Genomic DNA, 25,134 nt, shown 5'->3' with positions numbered 1-25,134 from the left:
AGGTTGACTGAGAAGGGGTATCCAAGGGAATAGAAGAATATCTGTGACAAGGAACTTGCACTTGTCACGAGATCCAAGTCCTTATTGGGCAAGGGACACACACTTGCACCAGAAGGTTACGAGGGAAGATAAGAACTCAAACCCTGCAGCCTCCCAAGCATCACATCCTACTCACCATACGGGAAGCGAGTTCCAGCAGCTCTTTCTTGGCCTGTTGGACCCCCTGTGGGTCTCCTTCAATTCTGATCAGGTTGCTCTTCTCGTTGTCCGGGGGAATGCGCACAGACACCTTGTAGAGGTCCTTAATCCTGTTAACTTCAAGGCAAAGGCTGTGGTGACACAGTCTGCTAGGCCAAGGCTTGGAGCAAGCCACCTTGATTATCACTTCTCAGAGGCTGAGAAGTGGGTGCTAAAATGTAATTCCCACAGAGTAACTTACAAAAGAAAAAAGAGAAAGGATGATTCTGCAACCAAAAAAAAAGAAGACCCTTTCCTCCAGGCCATGGCAAAGCAATTCCAAACTTCCAATACTCTTCCACGAAAGTTAAGGCCACCCCAAGGCCTCACTGCCCACTTATCATCTTCTGCCAACACTGCTTCAGAAGAGCAAAGGCAGAGCGATGGAGAGAGCCCACTGGATGAGCTACAGAGCCCCTGGAACAATCTAAACACAGCGAGTCTGAGCGCATGCAGAATTAGACAGGCACTCAACTTACTGTTCGCTCCGTTCTTGCCAATAAGGTGTCGGTGGAACTTGTGGTCAACGTTGATTTCTGCATAATCCATCCGGTTGATCTATAAAGAATTGCAGAGGACTGGGTGAGGACGCCACTGCTTCGCCTGTCTTGTGCCCTACATCACTGCCTGCTGATGGTACCGGCACTGCCTCTCTAGCAGTCACCTTCAAGCACTCCTCCTGCTGTTCAGCGGAGAAGTAGTACTCTGGTTTGAGCCAAGAGGAACATCTTGTGAAACATTTAAAGGGCCTTGTATGCCTCTCTGGCTACAGGTGAAAGAGAATCCTTCCTTCTATGCATCAGAAGATTTAAGACCTGTGCTGATTTGTTAAGAATGCTATGGGTGAGCCTCGTTACCGAGGATCTCATCCATCTGCCACATTTGTCTTCTGCAAGTTCTGTTAAGCACACCAAACATCTTATAGATGTGATATATAGGGTAAGGGAGGGGATCTTCTCCCTCTGCTCCACTCTGTGAGACCCCACCTGGAGTCCTGCATCCAGTTCTGGAATGCCCAACATAAGACACTGCTGGAACGGCTCCAGAGATGATGCAAGGGCTGGAGCACCTCTGCTATGAGGACAGGCTGAGAGAGTTGGAGTTGTTCAGCCTGGAGAAGAGAAGGCTGTGGGGAGACCTTAGAGCAGCTTCCAGTGTTGAAAGGGGCTCCAGGAAAGCTGGGGAGGGACCTTTTACAAGGGCCTGGAGTGACAGGACAAGAGAGAATGGCTTTAAATTGGAAGAGGGAAGACTTAAATTAGACATTAGGAAGAAATTCTTCATGCTGAGGGTGAGGAGGCCCTGGCCCAGGGTGCCCAGAGCAGTGGTGGCTGCCCCATCCCTGGAGGGGGGTTCCAGGCCAGGTTGGATGGGGCATTGAGCAGCCCAGTCCAATGGAAGGTGTCCCTGCCCATGGCAGGGGGTGGGACTGGATGGGCTTTAGGATCCCTTCCTACCCAAACCATTCTATGATTCTATGATCTCTGCTTTGTTGTCCCTTTTTACCCCACTTTGCTCCTATGCACTGGAACCAGTAACACCAGCTTACCAGATCCTTGACCATGACTTCAATCTGTTCTTGAGCCACATTCACATCTTCTGTAGGTCCTTCCAAAGTGATTTTATCCTCTCCTTCAGTAAATTCGATGTGAACCTTGAGACATAGTAATGAATCCAGTAAAAATTTTCCAAGCTACAAACCAGGCCAATCCCTGCCACTAAGAGACCGTTTCCTTCCCACAAAGCGCACACTTCATGCCCATGGTCTCAGAGGTAGGTAACTTACAATGTGGGCCATATCACAGTGTCTAGAGTTCAAGGCTTTGGTGCCGCCCTGGAGTCTTCAAGAGCTTTGGAGAAGTTACCTTCCCTAGATATTGTCTAACTTGCCAGGGAGAAGCCTCATTGAAGTCAGCATTTGCAGGTATCCTACTACATCAATTCTCAACACAGAACCACATAAAGCGTCTTTTGAAGGGCTCAGTCCGTGAGACTAATACAGGATGAGCAGTGTTTGCAGCAGTAAGAGTCTCCCCTTAATACTAAGATGTATGTAACTTCCTCCCTGGTTCTACTCACGCTAGAATACATTTCTCTCTTCCAGAAGACAGATCCAGTGTTCTATATCAGAGGGTTCAAAACTAACCAGCTAACACATACCTTTGGCATCTGCTGAGTTATTTTGGCCAGGTTTTGTCCTTTCTTTCCAATAATGAAACGATGAAGCCAAGAGGGGGCAGAGACCAAGGAGACGGTGAAACTGTTGGCCTGAGAGACAGAAAAACAGGGAAGCTGTTTGATAAGCACACTGAAAAGAGGCCTTAAAAATCAGTTCCAATTCCCTTGTTGCACCCTGGGCTTCTAAGCTGCATCTCTAACAGACCAACAGAGCTCCCCCCACCTGTCAGTGCTCACGGAATGATCTTCATGGGACTTTCAAAGACGACCAAGCTCATCTAGTCAGTACCTTTGCATAGACTTCAGTCAATGCTTGCCCAAGCTTTTCAGGCTCGCCTCGCAGTATCACCGTCTCCGAGCTACTGTCAGTGGGTGGGATCTCGACAGAGACTCCAGTTTTCTCCAAGATCTCCTGCAGGGAATTCCCCTTGGGGCCGATGACATACTTGTGCTGGGACTTCTTCACCTCCACCGCAATGGTAGTAGTCTTCTTTTTCTGTAAGGTAGAGGCACTGAGGTGTCAGTCACAACAGGCAGGGAAGGACAAGAGCAGTGAAACTCGGGGAGGAGCAAAGCCAAGGTGAGCACAGTGGCTCTGCAGTGCCCCAGCACCCTCTCTCACACACACTCTCACTCTCTTGCACAACAGGGCTCAACGCCCCGCTCTCCCCCAGGCGCTGCAGTAATGCAACACCACGTAGGCTACTAGGCTAGAAGCTGCTTATCTCTGTTGAAATCCAGACTGGTACCAATACAGACCTAACCATGAAGACAAACAGCCCAACACAACCCACAACGAAGATATTCACAGCAGTGATGGCTGTGGAAAATAAACCAGAGTGAAATTCTCTCTTAAGCAACTTCTGCTTATGTAGCAATGTTGATACTGTTAACTGGCCACCACTGCAGACCTCATGCTTCCTTCCTGAGCAGCATCTACATGAACAAGAGCCAGGGGAGCTCTTCGTGGTCTGCTAATTCCCATGACACAGAAAAGAGAGAAATCTGTCATCTCTTTGGTAGCTTTGCCCCAAGTCCTGCTCTGCTGAGTGAGGAAATGGCAAGATCCAGGGCCAAGGGCTGCTGAGTCAGAGCTGATGTGAGGAGGATGCAACAGAAGGATGCGCAAAAGTAGGACAAGAAGGGAAGAGGGACTATGAGCAGGTCGGGGGAAGGTGGGAAGCTTTATGGACCATCCATACCTTCTCCTCATATATCTTCTTGACGCGAGCCACGGCCTGGGCTAGCTGCTCCTTTTCTCCTGTGAAGACTATCTCTGTCTTGTTGACGCTGGGTGGAGGAATGTTGATACGCGTCCCTGTGTCCTGCATGAGCTCGCTCACCAGCTTGTTGTAAGGGCCAGCGATGAAGGGATGGAACACTTTCTCCACATCCAGCCGTTCCACGGCACGCTTATCCTGGAAGAGCCCAGAACAGATCTCGGTGGGAACTGCCCTCTATGTTACAGTCTCAGCAGAATTCCCAGTGCTGTCTTGCTTGATGCTTTGGCCCAAGCACCCTTTTCAATTTGTAGGCTTGTAGATCTCCATCCTTTTCAACACAGGAATTCTGGTGTTGCTGCTGGTGATTTATGATACTCACCTTCATCATCTCCAGCCTGAGCTCAGCTGGCACCTAACATGGTTCACTTCAAATGTTTAACACGTTTATCTGACTTCAGAGATGGACAAAACAGACACCTAGAAGGTGCAGAACTTGGCAGTGGTGCTCATACAGCCGGTGGCACAGCACGCATCTCTGTTCAGACTAACATATTAGCCACTAGCTGTGGCCATGGTGGCTACAAACATCTCACGTGATAAGGAAAACCATCTCATGGCACGAGAAAGATCACAGTATTGGAGTACCTGCTCAGCAGAGATAAGCAGGATCTCGTGCCGGGCCTTCTCAATCCCTTCCTTAGTGCCGGTGATCTTGATCTGGTTGCTGGGGTCATCCGGGCGGGGGATCTGGATTTTGGTTGCAGTTTTGAGCTCCAGGTCCTGCAGCTTCTCACCATTCTTTCCAATGACAAAACGGTGGTGTTCCTTGGGGATGGCAACTGTCGCTGAAGCCTGCAACACAGGAACCAAGCATCTGTGAGAACCCTTGCCCTGCACTGGCAGATCCACGGGAACAGAGCCAAGGAAAGCAAGTTAGATGCTGCTTAGCAGTACCACTGAGGAGCAAACACGCCTTCCCAGCACATTCTGTTCAAGTGCTCATACAGTACCAGAGCAGCTGACCTATGGCACGTGTATACCAGGAGTCTAAACCCCACATTTCCCTCAAACCCCTTGTTTGCACAGCAGCAGCACCGTGAATTAGCAAAGGCCTTTAGCCACAGATGAGAAGGCACCTAATTCTCCAGTGTAAGACACTGGAGCAGTACCAGACACCAAGGGAGATGATGTCTCATGGGTGGAGTTTATTTGAACTCTGACATCTGCTGCCAAGGCTACAGAGCACGAGACACAGTCTGACTCCTAGGAAACAGAAATTCAACACCAGAAACCTATTCCAGCAGGCAGACAGCTGGGAGATGCTTACCACTACTGAGTGCTAAGGTGTCTTCAACGTAGCAGAAGCGGCTCCTGGGTCTGCTTCTAGAAGGCTCCTCTTGGAAAAGGGCTCCCAAGAGCTTCTCTCAGTCTACCATTAACAGGCTGGCTTCTAGGAGGGGTTCCTGACTTCTTCCCTTCTCACTGAGCTTTTCCTGACTTGGCAGCTTATGATTGCTACCACGCTTTTAATTCCCGTGAATATGTAACTACTAATCTCTTCTCTGGGTTGTTCAGCCTGGAGAAGAGAAGGCTGCAGGGAGACCTTAGAGCAGTGCTGAAAGGGGCTCCAGGAAAGCTGGGGAGGGACCTTTTACAAGGGCCTGGAGTGACAGGATGAGGGGGAAAGGCTTTAAATTGGAAGGGGGAAGATTTAAATTAGACATTAGGAAGATAATTCTTCCTGATGAGGGTGGGGAAGCCCTGGCCCAGGTTGCCCAGAGCAGTGGTGGCTGCCCCATCCCTGGAGGGGTTCCAGGCCAGGTTGGATGGGGCTTGGAGCCCCTGGTCCAGTGGAAGGCGTCCCTGCCCATAGCAGGGAGTGGATCCGGATGGGCTTCAAGGTTCCTTCCAACCCAAACCATTCCATGATTCTATGATTCTAATTGACACTTAAACTTCAAGCTACACTGGTAAAAAAAAAATCAAACAAAGATCCCTTGGTGTGACTCTTCAAGTCTGTGTCCCTGTCTTGAAACCAGCCAAGTCTGGGAGAAGCCAGAATCCAGCCACAGCTTTCAGACCCAGGCCAGGCCAGTGGGAGGCATATTTGAGGACAGTGTGCCACAGACCTGCCGCAGCACCACCTGAACTATTTTTTCTGGTGCACATGATGTAGAGCTTGTCCCTTTTGTTTCCCTCTGGCAGCGGATGACACACAGGCTGCACAGCACTGGTATTAGTGATTGCACTCGTTACCTTCCATGGTACACTTTGAAACACACTGTGATGCCTGGTTGTGACAGACCCCAAGAAGAATGACCATCTTGATCATGAACTCAAGAATCTGAAGGAAAGAAATCAAAACCTAGAGGATTGAAAGGAGAAGCAATGGAAACAATGGGGTTACGGCTCCTAACCAGCATGGCTTGAGTTACACGACCTAGAACCCTGACCTGAAGCTTTCAGCAGGACTTCTTCTCCTCTACTTTTCTTTCTCCCATACCTCCACATTCTCCTCCGAAGGATGTCGGAGGAAGCACAGTCCCATTTTCACACATCACTGGTTTTGTGTGAGGGGCCTACATCCCTCCAGCACCTCTGCACAAAGTCACTGTTTGCAATTCAAGTGTTCAGAGATTGCAGACTCCACCCTTTAAGCAACACTATGGCCTGTAATTAGCTTTGAACCCTATTTTAAGCCTCATTTGCAACCCCAATTACCAACTGTGCACTTGGAAAATATATGGCAAAGCTGAATTAGTCATCTAATAACACCTCTTCGGCCTATAAGCACACACACCCAAAGGTCTCAAAGCATTTGTGAGTCTTGGGCAAGAGCAAAGATGAGGTGAGGAACAGTTAGATGCCCTCACCTGAGTCTGCAGCCGAGCGACAATCTCCTTCCGAGCCTTCATGACTGCTTCCAGCTTGCCAGAGACCATGATGGAAAGACCCTGGTCTTTTGCGAGAGACAGCTCCAGGTGAGCCCCCGTCTTCTGCATGATGTCAAGGCAGATCTTGGCCTGCTCGCCCTCTCCAAACTGATTCATGTCCTTGTATTTCCTCTCCTCCAGTGGCACATGGAACACCTGCTCAGCCATAGGACAGAGAAGGGCACAGTGAACAGTCAGTAACGCTTCTGACTGCTGGGGCTCCCTCTCCCATTGCCAATCCAGGACTTTACTGGCATGGCAAGTTTACGCCTTTCTAGTGGAGACCCCAGTGGCCACCAGGGCAGATGTGAGCGCATGGCAGTAGGTGGCCTGTCCCACGCTAGGTGTCTTCCTAAAGTACATCCAGCAGGCAAGAGGGCCAAGCCATGGGGGGAATACTTTAATGGATTAGCGCTCACTCCTTCAATTCTGTAATCCTCCCTTCGGGCCTGTTCCAGCTATTTGTGGAACAGGGGTGCAGAGCTTTTTCTGGACAGTTTTCCAACAAATCCCTCCTCTCCAGAGCAGCTCTAGCTCACGGCTGCAGTCCCCCTCGTGCCCCAGGGGAAAGTAAGGCAAAGAAGCTGTCAATCTGACACCCCAGGGATTTCAATGTCCAGGGAAAGCCTCGCTTCACCTACTTTTTGGAGGGGGGAACAGGAGGGAGATAGGACAGCCACTCCCACCAACCTGAGTGATGACAGAAGCCTTTATCGGTCGGATTTTGCTCCAGGGCCCAGCAGGTTCCTGGGATGCTTCCAAACATGGTGCTTTCTCAGGGAGCGGAGGGAAGGCTTCCTTGTACGTCGGAGGATCATTCTCTTCTTCCGAGTTTAAAGCTGTAACTGGGATGAAGCAAACAGAGTAAATGAAATGCCCTCCCAGCAGAAATGCCCCTATCCATAGGCAGTGCAAATGTATTCAGGCACCAGTGGCAACAGAGAGCAAATGACTTATGCGCTACTATTAATCCTGTGACAGTTACGTGAAACAGCCAAGTCTGGAGCACGACCCACCAGAGCGCAGACCGCAGGAGATGCCATGAACAACCAGCCCTGTCTGAGCAGGCACTGCCGACGCAGGAAGTGAAGGAGCAAGTGAATGGTGGCAGCGAACAGCACATTACTACTTTGTCAGGAGGGATTTATCTAGGGGAGAACAGGCTGAGAAGAATTGGAAGTAACAGAGCAAGGCTGAAGGTGGGCAGGGGATGAGACAAACTTACACCCAGGTGGAAAGGAGCACTAGAGTTAGGACAGAGTGCAGAGAAAGCCTGTACTGTGTGTTTGACTCATTGTGCACTGGGCTCGCAGCTGGAGGATGGGTGCCAAAACTCATCAGTGAGTTGGTTAATACAGTCATACCAACTTTCTCCAGCACTGTGCAGAGCAAAGGAAGGACAGGACAGCCCAGCACACCAACCTTACGAGGCTCTCCCATAGCCCAGATGCCCCATCCCATGGCTCACAGCAGAGCCAGCCAGATCCCTACAGCGATCAGCGGGCTGCCTCCTCCTGGCTCTGCACTGCGTAGCACCACCGCTGGGCTGCCGATGGGGCAAAGCCAGAGCCTGGTGGCCATCAGTCTCAGAATGGAGAATGCCATGTTTACACACTTGTGGGGAACTGGATGTAGTAAGGAATGTCTCTTGCGTAGTCTGTATTTAGAGGCTCAGCTGTGTGTTCTTACCTTTCACCTGCTGCTGAGCCAGGCCGCTGCGGTGTTCAGCGAAGCTCTCCTGGGTCAAAACTGCCACGGAGCTCATTGTCGACTTCCCACCCACACACAATCCGGGTATGCCACTGCAAGAGACAGAGGTGGCAGCGCTGTTACCAACGCCATTCCAGATGCATAAAAGTCACTCCAGGAAGACAAAGCACGTGTTAAAGTGTGCTTCCAATCAGCATCTGGAAAAGCACCCACAGTGCCAGTCAGCTGCCCGGTTCTCCTGCTGAACCAGACAGGAATTCAGGGGGGTATTTCCTCACTGCACAGTGGTCACCAGAACCAGAGGTCATTAAGAAGGCACAGGATAGGCAACCTAAGAAAGTCACTGGAAAGAGGGACACCAGAAGTTGTTAAAGCATATACTAATTAATTTATCATTTATTAATGGTGTAATTTAAACGAGTATCTGAAGGTCTGGAGAGCCCGTCCAAGACCACTGTGTGACCCTGGAGAGGAAACAGAAAGGGCTGTCTCTTCATAGAAAAGACTTCCTGAGATGCCTGACATCCCACTGACTTAGGGGCATGCTCAGAAAGCTGCTCCGATAAGCAAGGGCAGCAGCAGGAAGAACTTTGGCTCTCCCAAAACAAGCACTTACCAGCTAAATGGTCAGTAGCCAGAGAGTCCGTCCTGTACGCTGCCCGTCTGTCAGCCTGCCAGCTTTTGCTTTAGAGAAGAAAAAAAAAAAAAAGAGAACAGTATTTATGCGACTGCTCCAAGACAACAGGAAAACATGACACCCCCGTAACTGTAGCTTTCACAAGAGCACTGCCAATCCTGTGTTCCAAACTTGCACCCTATCCAAAACGTTCTCTTACCAAGTCACATCTCGCCACGCTTTACCTGTCACGTTTTACTAGAGCTACAGGCAACACCACTGCTGACTTTAAACTCACAGCAGGAAGCCTGGGTAGCCACTCTTTCATCACGCCGGCTACAAGAGCAGTCACTCAGTATCACGCAAAAAATACAGGCAATTATTAACAGATGTGCAAGACAGACGTGAAATTTCAGGGTTGCAAGAGCATCAACTTCTCGTCAGAGGAGAGCAGCAACCTGAAAACCTGCCAGCCCTGCTACCGTCAGTCAGCAGTTAGGAATGCAGTTCAGTGGAGCCTGGGTGAATCAACACAGATGTCCTCACAGACTTGGGGCCGTCCGCGCACACAGCTGCCGGCCAGTTCACCGCTGCAGTTTTTATTGTAATAAGATCATGCACAGAGCACTGAAATCTGTCTCCAGGCCTAAGGCTGCAAGTCAGAAGGACAAACCCCACACTGATTTACGTGGACTATTTTAAACGTTGACACGAGATGGAAACAGGGAAAACCCCATAGTGTTGGTGGGAGCTTTACATCTCCTGCATCTGCAGATTTATTGACAGCCTGCTTAGGAATTCACGTAACAATGTAAAAGCAGACGTAGGACACTTGGACCCCTCCAAAGCAGCTACGTGTGCTCCAGCAGGGCTTGTGCTCCCCTGAAACCCTGCACCTCTGCCACGGGACACGAGGCCCCTCTCCTACACAAACTCCGCAGCACTGCTTGAGCCTTCTTCGAACAGCAAACGCAAACCAACAGTTGCCGTTTCCAACCTTCCCATGTGCCAGGAAAGGCTCCCAAAACCACAGCACCGCTGACGTGGCGTCTCACATCACGTTTACGTTGTGGCACAGCAAGGGAAGGTGATAGCAGCAGAAGGAAAGAAGGGAAGGACAAGGAGCACAGCAACACAACGGGACTGTACAGGCCCAACCTGCGCCTCGCTGCACCCCGACTCCAACACCTCTGATCAGGCAACAGCACCTGTGCTATCAAAGCAACAGAGCCAATGGTGCAAATAATCCTGTAATGATCTGCTACGACAAGGCAAGGCAGCGGCTAACCGGACAGAAGCACCACGGCTGCAGTGCACAGAAACTCAGTGCGGCCTCGGCTAGTGCACGAAAGGGTGGCTAGAAATCTGATCTCGGAGAAATTTCGAATTCTCCTGGCTGCCCATGGTTACGTGTCCACAGGACACGGCTGTGCGGCTTAAGCCACCGCAGAACCAAAGGAAGCACATTAGCGGCACAGCACTATTCCAGACTATTTCAGCAAGGCCTGCAGGTTCGGCCATCGGGTCACGATCAAGGGTGCCAGCACCTCACAGCAAGCTGCAAAGAGGAAGCAGGGCAGGAGCGAGGAGCATCCTAGACATCACAAACAGCTGCCAAGGTCTGGCTAGAGCCTTTCTAACACCATGGGTGCACTAAAAGCTCTCTCTTCTCAGGAAAGCACCACCTGGCTTGTCTTGCACGTGCTCTGCTCTTTACAGGATGAGAAGTGAAGGTGCAACACTCAAAATAGCGCCTGCCTGCAAGGCAGGACTTCGAGGCACAGCTGTTGGTTTCACTGCATCCACACCAGCTGGAGATCTTCCTCACAGCCTCCATCTCAGAGAAGAGATGGGCAGTCAAAGAAAATTCTAAGGGCAGGGTTTATCCATATGAATTTCTGCTTTGTCACCCGTACAGCGAGCTAAGAACAAACGCTCTTCGTCTCCAACAACCCTAAACTATCTGGGATATTGTAGGCCTCAGGGATTCATCTCTGGCCAAAATCGGAGGTGGCCATCAGAATGGTATTTTAAACATAACGTCAAAACCAGGCACGGCATTTGAAGCTCACAGCTCCTCGACTTCCCACTTTAGGTTTTGAAACTAAGGCTACAGCTACGTCATGCTAGCGTGTGGCTGACTGGGTCAACAGGTTTGAAACCGCCTCGTTTATACCCATGTGTAGCGCTGGCTACAAGTTTCAGAAGTTTAGAACACGCTTCAAATAAAGAGAATGAAATCATCCTAAAAATAACCTCCAGCAAGGCCCAGACCTAACCACAAGGGAAACGCTTGCATGAAGAGAAACAAAAGCAAAGCCATGAGTTACACTGCCCGTACGGTCTGTACTTGGGGGTAGAAACACCAGGGATCGCAATTTAAACAGTAGTTAAAAAGATGTTAGCACTGTGTTAATCATGGAAACGCAGCCAGGGCGGCACATGGCAACAGGGCTGGGTGGCTGGGGACACTGCGCAGGGCAGGGACAGCTCTCAGAGGATAGAGCGGTCATGGGTGAAAACGCTTCCACAGAATCATGGAATGGGTTGGGTTGGAAGGGACCTCAAAGCCCATCCAGTCCCACCCCTGCCATGGGCAGGGACACCTCCCACTGGATCAGGGGCTCCAAGCCCCATCCAACCTGGCCTGGAACCCCTCCAGGGATGGGGCAGCCACCACTGCTCTGGGCACCCTGGGCCAGGGCCTCCCCACCCTCACAGCAAAACATTTCTCCCTAAGACCTCATCTCAATCTCCCCTCTTTCAGCTGAAAAACATTCCCCCTGTCCTCTCCCTGCACTCCTGATCCAGAGCCGCTCCCCAGCTTTCCTGGAGCCTCTTTCAGTACTGCAAGGTCTCCCCAGAGGCCCTCTCTTCTCCAGGCTGAAGAACCCCCAACTCTCTCAGCCTGTCCTCACAGCAGAGCTGCTCCAGCCCTGGGATCATCTCCGTGGCCTCCTCTGGACCCGTTCCAACAGTTCCATCTCCTTCTTATACTGGAGATTCCAGAACTGGACACAGGGCTGCAGGCAGGGTCTCAGAGCGGAGCAGGGGGACAGAATCCCCTCCCTCCCTGCTGGCCACACTTTGAACAGGAACAACTTTACGAGCTCTGGTGTGAACCGCTCGGACTGCAGAGGGGGGAAAAGCTCCTGGTGAAGGGGTAAATACACCCGTTTTACACTGGGACACCGCGAGAAAACCGGGTTCGGTGGTTAATGCCGAGTAACAAGATAAAAGGCTCGCGCTCAGCGTTTAAGTTTCGGGGCGGGTGCGGGGAACTGAAAGAAGCGGCCGGGAAGCGGAGAAGCCCGCGGGGATCTCCTCGGCAGGCGCTGAGGGACGCGGCCGGGCCCGGAGAGGGACCCGGTGGCTGCGCTGCCCCGGCCGGGCTCGGCGGGGCCGGGGTGGGGGTGCAGCGCCAGCTCAGCACTGCCGGCACCGGGCGGGGCGGCGCGGGGCGGGGCGGCGCCCTTAAAGGGACCGGGCCGCGCTGTCACCGGAGCGGGGGGGGGGGGGACACCGGGCTCGGAGAGGGCACCGGGAGCCGGAGCACGGCGGGGCGGGGGCAGCGCCTGCCGGTAGCGGTGCCGGGGCACGGCTAGGGGGGAGGGCGAGAGCAAGGGGGGCACCGGTAGCGTAGCAGCGGGAGACACCGGGAGTGAAGCCGAGGGAGGGAAAGGGGGCACGGAGAGAGGGGGGGCCGGGGGCACCAGTGGAGGGGAAAGGGGGCATCGGGAGCGGGGTCACAGCCGTCGGGGGGAATGGGGGCACCGGTAGCGAGGCCAGAGCGGGGCCGGGACACGGCGAGGCGGGGGGAGCGCCGGTAGCGAGGCCAGAGCGGGGAGCAGGACACGGCGAGAAGGGGGGAGCACCGGTAGCGAGGCCAGAGCGCGGCCGGGGCACGGTGAGGGGGCACCGGGAGCAGAGTCTGAGCGGGGCCGGGGCACGGCGAGGGGGCACCGGGAGCAGAGTCTGAGCGAGGCCGGGGCACGGCGAGGGGGCACCGAGAGCGGGGTCTGAGCGGGGCTGGGGCACAGCGAGGGGGCACCGAGAGCGGGGCCTGGGCACCGTGGCGGGAGGGGGTCTCGGGTACGGCCCCCGCCCCGCTCCCCGCCGCCCCCCGTCCCGCCCGCTGCCCGTGACTCACTCCGGTCGGTCCGCTCTGCCGGGAGAGCTGCGCGCACCGCCCCGCCGCACATATAGAGCGGCGCCGCCAATCCCCGGCGCGCACGTCAGCGCCGCCCGCCCCCCGCACAGGGGGCACCGAGGGACAGCGAGGAAGGAGAGGTAGCCGGGAGAGGGAACCTGGAGAGAGGAGGAGGAGAGGGAAAGGGAGCCTGGAAGGAGAAAGAGGGGAAGGAGAGGAAGCCTGGAGGGAGAAAGGGAGCGAGCCAGGAGGGAGCAGGAGCCTGGAAGGGGAAGGAGAAAGAGCCTGGAGGGAGGAGGGGGAGAGGGAACCTGGAGGGAGAAAGAGAGTGGAAGGAGCGGGAGAGCCTGGAGGGGGAAGGAGCAGGAGCCTGGATGGAGAAAGAGAGCAAGCCAGGAAAGAGCAGGAGCCTGGAAGGAGAGGGAAGAGGAGAGCGAGAGCCAGGAGGGACAGGGAAAGTGAGGAAGGAGAGGGAGCCAGGAGAGACAGGGAGCCTGGAAAAGGAGAGGGAGAAGGAGCCTGGAGGGAGAGGCACAGGAAACCTGGAATGACAAGGAGAGTGGAAGGAGCAGGAGCCTGGAAGAGGAGGGAGAGTGGAAGGAGAGGGAGCCTGGAGCGAGAAAGAGAGCAAGCCAGGAAGGAGCAGGAGCCTGGAAGGGAAGGGAAAGGGGGGAAAAAAGAGAGGGAGAGCCGGGAGGGAGAGGAAAAGGGAGGAAGGAAGGAGAGGGAGCCAGGAGCAAGAGGGAGCCTGGAAGGGGAAGAAGTGTGGAAGGGGGGGAAGAGAGGGAGCCTGGAAGGAGCAGGAGCCTGGAAGGGGAGGGAGCCTGGAGGGAGAAGGCCCCAGGAGGCCACACGAGGAGAAGGGGCAAGGTAGGAGCATGATTTATAACAATAACGCCCCCTGAACCCCTCTCCTCATGGCAGTTCCTAATGGGGAAAGGGAGAAAGAGCACAGGAAGGGAAAGGCAAGCCCTCCTTCCTGCACAGAGGATGTTTGTAACAGTTTGTGCAATATAGATGTTTTTAATTATTAGCCCCGAACCCTCAGGGAACCAGTGGGGGGGAGGGGGTGTGTGTGTGTTCACATCAGTGTAAAAAATACATGGAATTTGAACTGATGCTTGCATCAGCTCAGCCTCTGTCCATTTTCCTACATAGGATTAATTTTCCTCATCATTCCTAACTTCGATTTGGTGACTGGTTTTCTCATTCACGCCCTGCACTCTCCCAGACCCTGGCGAACTAAACGCAAACAAAACGCAAAGCCCTGCTTTGTGGAGCACTGACTGCAAAAATCTGAGGTCTTTGGAATAACTGCTTTTGATTACATGCAGTAATTTTTATAGATATTCATGTGTGGTATTTATGGAAACACAGATGGTATTTAGCTTTAAGTAAAATTACAATTGTATTATCAAACAAGAGCAGGAGGTTTCTCTGTTTCCTTTCTTAATGCTGCAGCTGGGAGGACGTCATTAGAGCACTTGAACTTTTTGACACAAACAATTTATCACTGTAAATAAAAATACTCTGGGGGTTGAAATCGGGAAGCACACTAAATGGAGGAGGAGAGAGGCCATCAAAAGCTGACACCCTGGCCAAGCACCGCAATGATCCATCTCCCCTGCCCTGGCCTCTCAGAGCCTGCTGGGCTCTGCGAGGACGCGGGCTGCCGCACGGAGAGGCGGCCGCCACTGCTGCCACGTCACAGACGCTCCAAGAGCTTGCTCGGGTGCCTCCGACAAAAACGTCCGGGCTGTGCACTCCAGCAGCACCCTGCACGGCACCGGCGAGCAGAGACGGGGCTCATGCCAAAGCAGAGCTTCAGGGACCTGGGCAAACAGCAGCACCACCCAACTTGGGACGCTTTGCTCCCAGGCAGCAGCTGGGAGCGCGGGGGAGTTGTCTTCTGGGACTTGGAGCCCAGCAATGAACCTTGCTCAAGGTGCGCAATGCTTTTCTTGTGCTCTCACTCCCCCGTGTTTAACTCTCCGGGGCAAAGCAAGCAGCCTCCTCTCACTGCTCTCCCTTCACAGTGTCCAATTAACTCCGATATGGATAAGCACTATGATCCCCAGTGCTGAGGGCCCAGAGGCACAGCACAACCCCAGCCCGGAGCACCTTCCTGAAACACTCCCTCCCTTCTAGCTCGTCATCTGGTTCAGCGGAGGCCCTGGTTCCATGGGGATGTGCCACCCTGGGCCTACGGGACAATTGCAGGCCCCTCTCTGGCTCTACAGAGTGCAGAGTGCTAGGGTTGCAAGGACACAATCTGCTTCTGGCTTTTATCACAGCTTCATCTCCAGGACTGTTTGAGGGAATCTTCCCCACCCATTTCTGCGGCTCTGCCTTTATTTGTGGGTTCAGGTGGCCCAGAAGGTACTGGAAGGTCTAGACTATCTCGCTGTGTGCCACCTTCAAAGGCTGTTCTCCTTAGAGGAAGACTTTCCACAGGGCACAATGGCAGTGGGGGCAGAGCTGACCTTTCCTCCCACATTCCATAAGGATAGAAGCATCCTATGGATGGACAAAGGCACACTTAGAGGGTGGTACTAGGAGGTCAATTTCAAGCTGCCACTGGTCCTGCCAGAGCATGGGTGAGCCACATCGCACCCTGTCCCTCCTCTTCAACGACACAACGGGGTACAGGCACAGAATGCTCAGCAAGGGCTCCCTGGTGCCTGCTCTGGCTACCAGCCCACAGGTGCAATTTCATATGGAAAAAGGATGCTTGTCATGGAGATGTGTGTAAAATGGCTCCTCTATGAGCCAGAAATAGGAATTTCTGGCAGGAGACAGAAGGAGGGACCCAGTCCCTGGGCAGACACCAACTTACCCCTCTCTCTCCAGCACCCCAGAGCCTGGCAGCATTAGAAAACACCCTGGTTTCACCACATGGGAGAACAACTGGAAAGGAAGCCTCCCAAGGAGAGCACCAACTGACAGGGTGAAGGGTTGGGCAATACGTGGTTTCTATGGCTTATCCAACTGGCAGCTCCTATCACCGGGCATAGGGAGGACAGAAATGGGACACCAGCGAAAGTATAAATCCTACACAGATAAAACTCACACAGCAGAGGTCTGGGCGTTGGTTTTGGGGAACACGTGTTCACCAGTGTGAAAGCAAAGGCGGAAGTTAAGCTTTCCACAGTCATCCCACCCCAGGACTCCCAGGGAAGGGAGAGGAAACTTGCAGCTCCTTAAACTGCTGGAGCAAGGACCACAAAAAGGTTGGTCTTTCCTGGTCCTCAGCTGAGCTAGGATTCTGCAGAGGATTTCTTCTAGCCTGCTCTCTTTTTCCATTATAAGAGATCTCTATTTTCCCTGCCAGAAACTGCACGCCTTATTGGGAAAGCAACTCAAGTTATGCTCCAAAAAGCACGTGCTGTGACTTTATTTCCTGTTAAACACAACTCCAGATTTCTAAAACTGTACAAATCAGCACCCTCTTTGTGCTCATCCCACACACTGAAGTCAGAGAAGACCACAGGAGAACTGCCCCTCAAAGCATGTCTCAGCACATCCCTCATAAGTGCCATGAGGGCTTGATCAGTGGTTGGACTCCATGATCATAGAATCATGGAATGTGCTGGAAGGGACCTCAAAACCCATCCAGTCCCACCCCCTGCCATGGGCAGGGACACCTCCCACTGGATCAGGGGCTCCAAGCCCCATCCAACCTGGCCTGGAACCGCTCCAGGGATGGGACAGCCACAACTGCTCTGGGCAACCTGGACCAGGGCCTCCCCACCCTCATCACGAAGAAGTTCTTCCTAATGTCTAATTTAAATCTTCCCTCTTCCAATTTAAAGCCATTCCCTCTTGTCCTTTCACTCCAGGCCTGTGTAAAAAGCCCCTCCCCAGCTTTCCTGGAGCCCCTTTCAGCACTGGAAGGCTGCTATAGGATCTTAAAGGTATTTCCCAACTGAAACCATTCTATGAAGGAAAAAGGGTGGGGTATACTTTAATCACACCAGAAAAAGAAGTGGAAGAGGATTCAGGATGCAGGGCACTTGTATGCCAGAGAGAACCAGGGTTCTCAGCCAATGCAAGCAAAAGATGACTCCAAGCTCCAAAGCTATCGCTATGGCTTGCCACGGGATCTTCCAACAACAGGAAAATGACATTGAAGTCAAGAGTGAAATCATATCAATCTTTCTACTAAGAGAAGGAATAAGTTTCATCATAAGAGACCTTAGAGCAGCTCACAGTACCTGAAGGGGCCAACAAAAAAGCTGGGGAAGGGCTTTTTACAAAGGCATGGAGTGACAGGATAAAGGGGACTGGGTATAAACTGGAGAGGGGCAGATTTAGACTGGACATAAGGAGGAATTTCTTCATGGTGAGATTGGGGAGGCCCTGGCCCCGGGTGCCCAGAGCAGTGGTGGCTGCCCCATCCCTGGAGGGGTTCCAGGCCAGGTTGGATGGGCCTTGGAGCCCCTGATCCAGTGGGAGGTGTCCCTGCCCATGGCAGGAGGGTGGAAATGGATGGGCTTTAAGGTACTTTCCAACCCAAACTATTCCATGATTCTACAAAATGTCTGAACACGAGTCCATGCTGGTGATGCCATAGGGACTTCAAGATCAGATCTTCTTTATCTGCTATGATGAAGGAAATTGCTAGAGACACGCAAGGCAGGAACCTCTCTTCCCCATTCAGACATCAGTACTAGGAAGCAATGATTCTGTAGGCTAAATCCTGCCTCTCGGGTGCCGAGCTCTGCTGTAAATCCCCAAGTAGAGAAATGGCAAAGAGAGAAAAGTCTGCTCGAGCCCAAGTGTTAATCCCAACTACAGCCATTTAGTTGTGTTGTGGAGAAGGGAGGGAGGTGGAAGGAGGATGAGCGACTGTGTGTGTTTGTCTCCCATGAGACCTGGGTGGTACAAACACAGAGTCCTCGGGGAGCACAGCACCGCTCGCCTGTCTCCTGGCACACCCGCACTGTTTATCCAGGGCGATTCTCTGGCACAAGCAGGAGCTGACCCAACACTGAAGGACGGTGACCAACCTCAGCAGGACTCCCAGGCCAAAAGCACTGCTAGAGGACTTATTTCTTTCCTGGGCACCCTGACAATCAAATTATGCAATTGTCAGTGAGCAAACAATACACACACTGCCCTCCCCAGACTGTCACGGGGTGCTCTATAAAAAGGAGCAAGCACAGCAGGTAGGAAAAAATCACAAAATCATGGAATAGTTTGGGTTGGAAGAGACCTTAAAGCCAGTCCCACCCCCTGCCATGGGCAGGGACACCTCCCACTGGACTAGGGGCTCCAAGCCCCATCCAGCCTGGCCTTGAACACCTCTACGAATGGGGCAGCCAGGACTTCTCTGGGCACCCTGTGCCAGGGCCTCCTCACCCTCATCGTGAAGAATATCTTCCTAATGTCTAATCTAACTCTTCCCCCTTCCAATTTAAAGCCATCCCCCCTAGTCCTGTCACTCCAGGCTCTTGGTAAAAAGCCTGTCCCCATCTTTCTTGGAGCCCCTTTCAGTACTGGAGCTGCTCTAAGGTCTCACCTCACCCTTCTCTTCCCCAGACTAAACACTCCCAGCTCTCTCAGCCTGTGCGCACAGGAGAGATGCTCCAGACCCCATGGTCTCCTCTGGACCCGTTCCAACAGTTCCATCTCCTTCTTATGTTGGGGATTCCAGAACTGGACACAGGGCTCCAGGTGGGGTCTTGCAGAGCAGAGGGGCAGAATCCCCTGGCTGCACAGCACCCTTGGTTTACTCTGCAGACTCAATATTTCATTTCAGGTTGTTCGGAACTCTGTGATCCCGGGATGCCAGATGCTGTGACAAAACAAATGCCATTTCAGAGCCGAGGAAGAAAGTCAATGGACAGTTTAATAAAATCAATCCAAAAGCAAAGCAAAAGGAAAGCACAGAGCACAGGTCAGAGTCCATCCTTCCACTTACATTGGGAGAGAAATCTGATTATTTAACACAAATTTAGCTTTCAGGATAAGTCAGGATTTCAAACAACCAAGACAAAAAGGAATGAGAGGAAAACGTTTAGACCAAGAATGACTGAGGTGAATTCCCCACTTGTATTTCGGAGACGGTTATCAGCAAATTTAGGAACTGAAAAGGTTCTCAAAATAGAAGCAAATTTCAGGTTCTTGGCCTCAGGGAGCTAATAAACGCTTTGAAAAGGTATACTTTTAAACACAAGTGACATTAAGTACCTCTCCATGCTGCTTTACAGTTTCACAGTAAAGCAAAACACTGACTTGACTCAAGATTGGGAAGAGAGATTTGGAAAAGTTTGCTGATATACCGCCTGGGAAACCGCACTAGCACAGAGCAGCAGCACAACCTCTGACAGCCAGAGGGGCCAAGTCCTGGGGCCCAAGTCCACACTCTTGCTCGAGACTGGGCCAGACCAGGGCATTCAAGGCATTCCTCAGTCAGGTCTTGAAAGCCTGCAGAGCTGTGCAGGCTTTCTTGGCAACCTATTCCAGTATCCGACTGTCCTGACAGCAAACAGCGTTCCTTATTTGCACTCAGAACCTTTCATTTCCATTTGGCTCTTCGCGCTGACCCGAAGACGATTTTTCCTCCACGTGCTCCTCACACTTGGGCACCCTTGGTGCAGCATTGCAGCTCGGCCCCTGCTCAGTCTGCACCGCACAAACACCTCTCACATATGAGTAGCTGAGAGCTCATTCCCAAAACCTGCCCGGACACTTGCAGGGAAATATCCCAATGACCGCAGATGGGAGGGTTGCAGAGGTACCACAAAACAAAGCCCACGCCATCGCCTGTCTCCTCTCCAGAAGGGACCTTTCACAGAGTCACAGAATCATTTGGCTGGAAAAGACCTTTGAGATCGAGTCCAACTATCCCTGTCCACTAATAAATCAGTCCACTACTAAACCAGATCCCTGAGCACCTCATCTACCTGCCTTTTAAACCCCTCCAGGGACGGGGACTCTAGCCCCTCCCTGCGCAACCTCTGCCAGAGCCTGAGAACCCCTTCCATGAAGAAATTTTTCCCAATATCCAATCTGAACCTGCCCTGGAGCAACTTGAGGCCATTTCTTCTCATCCTATCGCCTGGCACTTGGGAGCAGAGCCCAGCACCCACCTCCTCACAACCTCCTTTCCGGGAGCTGCAGAGAGCGATGAGGTCTTCCCTCAGCCTCCTTTTCTCCAGGCCAAACAGCCCCAGGTCCCTCAGCTGCCTCTCATAACCTTGTTCCCCAGCCCCTTCCCGTTTTCCAGACACACTCCAGCCCCTCAATGTCCTTCCCTTCGCCCTCCCTTGGCTGCCAGGCTGAGTTCCGTTGTTTACCTTTCCAGCGCTCCTGCTCCCGCTCCCTTGGCAATTGCAATGTCAAATGAACACGTGGCAGGAGGGGTTTATGGGTTTTTCCGAGGTGTTGCCAGCGGTTCTCAGGAACTACCTGGGCACATAGCTCAGAGCAGCAACGGACGTGCAAACCCTGCACTCACCCTTTCTCGCAGTAACCATCAAATATTGAGAGAATGCAAAGCTGCCTGGTCCCTTCGCTCCAGCTGGTCCCTGCCCAGTCCCTTCGCTCCGCCTTGTCCATGCCCAGTTCCTTCGCTCCCCAGCACCCTCCCATGCTCAGGCAGATGGTTTGCAGGGCAGGATTTAAGGACAGTTCACACAGACCACCACTGCTTTTTGCCACAGAAACTCTGTTAGGTAAATACGTATTGCAAATGGAAAACAAAGAAGAGACAAACTCGGTGTAAAATTCTCAGGGTAACAGGGGGACGATTTGCAACTTCATCATGGAAACTATAAATATACATTAATTTTTGCCTGTTTTATTTTGGGGTGAGTTTTTTTTTTAAATCTTGCTTAGACTGGCATTGGAGGGAAAAGCCTCAGCAAGGCTGTTCACAGCTCCTTGACAAATGATTCTTCAGTTACTGATGTTTATTGGCTAAGGAAGACTGAAGAGAACTCCAGAGCTCCACTTCGTAAACTTTCTATGTGCTCCTGGATGTTTTCCTCCACGTTCCAGCCCCCACGTCCCCAGATTTTCCCAAACCTCTCCAGTTCTGTAATGTTTTTTGTTTATTTCTATCTTTCGGTCACAATAAGCAGCTTGATAACACAGCCCAGAAAAGCTGTTGTGACAAACACCAACTTCAAAAGAATAAAATAATGAAAATTGCAGAGAGGCGACGCTTTGCTTGGAGAGGGAAGGAACAATTTAAAAATTGAAAAAATTAAATCTTGAGTTTGGCTTCAATTCCTCTGAAAAGGCACTGATTCAGAAGCAACGCTGGGACCCTTGTTATTTAAGCCCAGCCTTGCCTTTGTCCTATTCATAGCACATGCAACAGGGGCTCAGCGTATCGGCAGCCAGGCGCTAATTCCTAATCTCTACCAGCCCAAGCAAAAGGCTCTTCGTGTGTTACAGAATCACATCATGCTGATCTGAGCTGACAGTGAAAACCCAGCCAGCCTTCCCTCCCAGCTCTCAGCCTGCTGGGAACAGAGTGCACAAGAACGGAGAGTAGAACTAGCTGCACTAAATATTATTTTACACTTAAAACTTCTTTTCACAGCCAAATTGTTGCCGGTCTCACCCCAATCACCTTATAAAGGGGCGCAATGTGGACTTGCACCCAAAAGGGCCAACCATATCCTGGGCTGCAAAAAGCAGGGTGAGGGAAGGGATTCTGCCCCTCAGCTCTGCCAGAGCCCACCTGGAGCCCTGTGGCCAGTTCAGGAGTCCCCAACATAAGGACGATATAGAGCTGTTGGAACAGGTCCAGAGGAGGCCACGAAGATAATCAAGGGCTGGAGCACCTCTGCTATGAGGCCAGCCTGAGAGAGTTGGGGTTGTTCAGCCTGGAGAAGAGAAGCCTCAGGGGAGACCTCAGAGCAGCTTCAAGGGCTGAAAGGGGCTCCAGGGAAGCTGGAGAGGGACCTTTTACAAGGGCCTGGAGTGATAGGATGAGGGGGAATGACTTTAAATTGGAAGGGGGAAGAGTTAGATTAGACACTAGGAAGAAATTCTGCATGATGAGGGTGGGGAGGCCCTGGCCCAGGGTACCCAGAGCAGTGGTGGCTGCCCCATCCCTGGAGGGGTTCCAGGCCAGGTTGGATGGGGCTTGGAGCCCCTGATCCAGTGGGAGGTGTCCCTGCCCATGGCAGGGGTGGGACTGGATGGGCTTTGAGGTCCCTTCCACCCCAAACCACCCCATGATTTTATGATTCTATCAGTGAAAAATCTTTGGAAGCCATGATGCAACTGCTGCTGAAAAATGGTTCCAGACGCCATGCTGCTGGGCATGAGAGAATCCTGCACTGCTTACATTCTGCATCAAATTCCATTTTACTTCACAATTAAATTGAACAGAGTAATCTCAGCAAGGTCGCATGAACGCTTCTGTGCTATTCAGTCATCTCCAAGGCAAAACTTTTCCTGTGAATCATCATTTTGTGGTGTCTTACAGCTACTGGGCCAATTCCTTCCCTTTTTCCAGTGCTGTTTTTCCACTGAAGTCAAACTCATTACGATTTCCTCTCACCCAGCCTTTTGCAGCCCGTCTTTTCTCTCAGGTTTCTCTGTCCACTGCTTTCCCAGCACCTCTGTTGTGACTCCAGCTGGCCACAGCTCCTCGCCGGGTGCCACGCTTCCATGCTGCCTCTGGAACCCTGTCAGTTGCCACTGCGGATGGCTGTAGCCGTGGCTGGCCCTGGCACCACCCGGCCACCAGACCCCCACTGCCCTGATGCTCCAGACTCTGCTCCCAAGGCCACGCACTGCTCCTGCCGGGGCCAAACCCTGCTTCTCAAGTCCAGCAACCACAAAGGAGCCACTGAAGAGACAGCACCGCTAGGAGCCCAAGCACACCATCCTGTTTCTCTCCCCTCTACAGCACGCAGAAACCCAACCGCTTCCTTCTATCCAAACACGCACGTAAATGCAGCCCCCAAAGCGACGCAGGCAGCCCTCCCCACAGCACAAGAACGCATGGACGCAAATCAAAGTGACCAAGATTGAACCAAGTAGGCTTTTTGGACTAGATGAAGGTAAGAATTTAACACTGAGATATGAGTAGGCTTATATTTTATACAAAGAATGGCTTTAAATTGGAAGGGGGAAGACTTAGACTAGCAAGGACGCAAGTCGGACACCCACGCCTGCACAGCGGCACAATCCCAAGGGCATTTGTACCAGCTTAACGTGCTCCATAGCAAAGGGAAGAGGATGTTTTGGGAAAGGAGATATCAGTTGGAATGCCGTAATCAACAAAACTCCTTTGCAAAGGTGTAAACTGCCCAGGCCAGCACGTCTGGGCTGGCTTTCCACTGATTATGGGTATGGAATCCAAGGTTATGGACCTCTCTTCTCACAGACCATACCGTATCAGAAGCAGCTGGATGTAAACTGGAAGATACTGGACTGAGAACAATTGCCCAGATCCTACACAAATTACTGCTACATAACATAATAATAACGGTAAGATCCAATTCCAGATGCAGGGGAAACCTCTTTCCTCATCATAACAAGTCACACAAGAGGTGGCTGAGAGACCCGGGGCTGTTCAGCCTGGCAAAGAGGAGGCTGAGGGGAGACCTCACCGGTGTCTACAACTGCCTGAAAGGAGGGTGTGGTGAGGTTGGGTGCTTGGCTCTTCTCCCAAGGACAGGCCATAGGATGAGAGGAAATGGCCTCAAGTTGCACCAGGGCAGGTTCAGATTAGATATTGGGAATTTTTTTTTTTTTCCAGAGAAGGGGTCTGAGGCACTGTCAGAGACTGCCCAGCAAGTGGTGGAGTCCACATCCCTGGAGGGGTTTAACAGACGGGTGGATGAGGTGCTCAGGGATCTGGTTTAGTAGTGGAAAGGGACGGTTGGACTCTATGATCTCAGAGGTTTTCTCCAACCAAGCGATTCTGTGATCCTAGTCTAGAGAAGCAAGACCAACGGAAGTGGGGAACGTCGTAACCTTCAATACATGAGTAGTGTCCCAATTTTTTCACCTTTTCAGGCAGAACAGGGGGAGAGGAGGGAAAGAAGGCAACAAGAAATCAATTTAAGTTTCACCAAAAGAGGAGACAGTAGCATGTGTCACACTCCCAGGAGTGAAACACAGGAACAATGGATACAGGACAAACACAGAGCTTTCTCAACTGCTTCTTAATTTTAACTACTTCTCACAAGCCACTTGGAAAACTGCCTTTGGAGATCGATCCAGGCGTGCTGCATCCTGCCACAGTAGCAAAGCTCAGGGCAGACGGATACACCACGACTTGCATCTGACATTTATAGGCCTCCAGATACTGTCCACATCTAGTAAGAGCTTTTCCTGATCCATACAGCCTGTAGGCTTTTTTGGAAGGAAGAGGTTGAGGGATTTTGTGGCTTGAGGATACAGGTTGCCCTGCCTAGAATCTGGTCACAAAAACTGGCGTACAAACAGGATGAGTGCTTTTTCTAACCTTTACCAGAAACAGCTACAAATTATGGTACTGCTTCCTCTCCTGCCTCTGATGTACATTCCTCTACCAGAGGGAGCAATATGCAACCCACCTAGGAAACGATACATGGAACACCACTTTCCAGCCTGGCTTGGGGAAAAAGAAAACATTATGTTATCTGTAAAATTGTCAGCACGCTAACTGAAAACAGTCACGTATCAGCAGGATAGCAACAGTAGGGAAAATGGAGACTAAACCATTAGGCAGCAGTTTGACTTGCTTTACTAAATAGAAAACATGCAATAAAGCAATACAGCACATAACAGCAGGCAGAATTTATTCTGTCGTTGCACCACAGTGTAGAAAAGACTCCTTCAGACTCCCCAGGACAGAATATCTCTAATCTTCACTTCCCAGCCAGAGTTGTGAATTGGGATTCAAATTCTAGTCTAGAGCTGTGAACTCAAGGATGCTGGCTCATCTTATCATGAACTGGTTTGGGTTGGAAGGGACCTCAAAGCCCATCCAGTGCCACCCCCTGCCATGGGCAGGGACACCTCCCACTGGATCAGGGGCTCCAAGCCCCATCCAACCCGGCCTTGAACACCTCCAGGGATGGGGCAGCCACCACTGCTCTGGGAAACCTGTATTAGTTATGAGGTAACTGC

At 52.0% G+C, this 25,134-nt stretch overlaps 1 protein-coding gene across 2 annotated transcripts in view; it reads right to left on the bottom strand.

Moving 5' to 3' along the window:
* Positions 1-25,134, bottom strand: part of HDLBP (high density lipoprotein binding protein) — a 40,023-nt gene that overhangs the window by 13,450 nt on the left and 1,439 nt on the right. Inside the window, exons 1-12 of one of the 2 annotated variants that reach the window (XM_054073879.1) lie at positions 13,048-13,128; positions 8,898-8,965; positions 8,261-8,373; positions 7,262-7,416; positions 6,512-6,727; positions 4,284-4,490; positions 3,618-3,833; positions 2,705-2,911; positions 2,398-2,505; positions 1,787-1,891; positions 717-795; positions 176-315 (exon numbers count right to left, since the gene is read on the bottom strand). In XM_054073879.1, coding sequence (XP_053929854.1) covers positions 176-315; positions 717-795; positions 1,787-1,891; positions 2,398-2,505; positions 2,705-2,911; positions 3,618-3,833; positions 4,284-4,490; positions 6,512-6,727; positions 7,262-7,416; positions 8,261-8,336 — 1,509 coding nt within the window. In that variant the 5' untranslated portion in view covers positions 8,337-8,373; positions 8,898-8,965; positions 13,048-13,128. Of the gene's footprint in view, positions 1-175; positions 316-716; positions 796-1,786; positions 1,892-2,397; positions 2,506-2,704; positions 2,912-3,617; positions 3,834-4,283; positions 4,491-6,511; positions 6,728-7,261; positions 7,417-8,260; positions 8,374-8,897; positions 8,966-13,047; positions 13,129-25,134 lie in introns of those variants that run through there. The other variant, XM_009567710.2, reaches the window with a different exon arrangement.

This window comes from Cuculus canorus, chromosome 9 (genome assembly GCF_017976375.1).
Source record: "Cuculus canorus isolate bCucCan1 chromosome 9, bCucCan1.pri, whole genome shotgun sequence".
NCBI lineage: Eukaryota > Metazoa > Chordata > Aves > Cuculiformes > Cuculidae > Cuculus > Cuculus canorus.
Note: the sequence above shows the minus strand (reverse complement) of the source record. Positions and strands in the feature narration are given on the sequence as shown.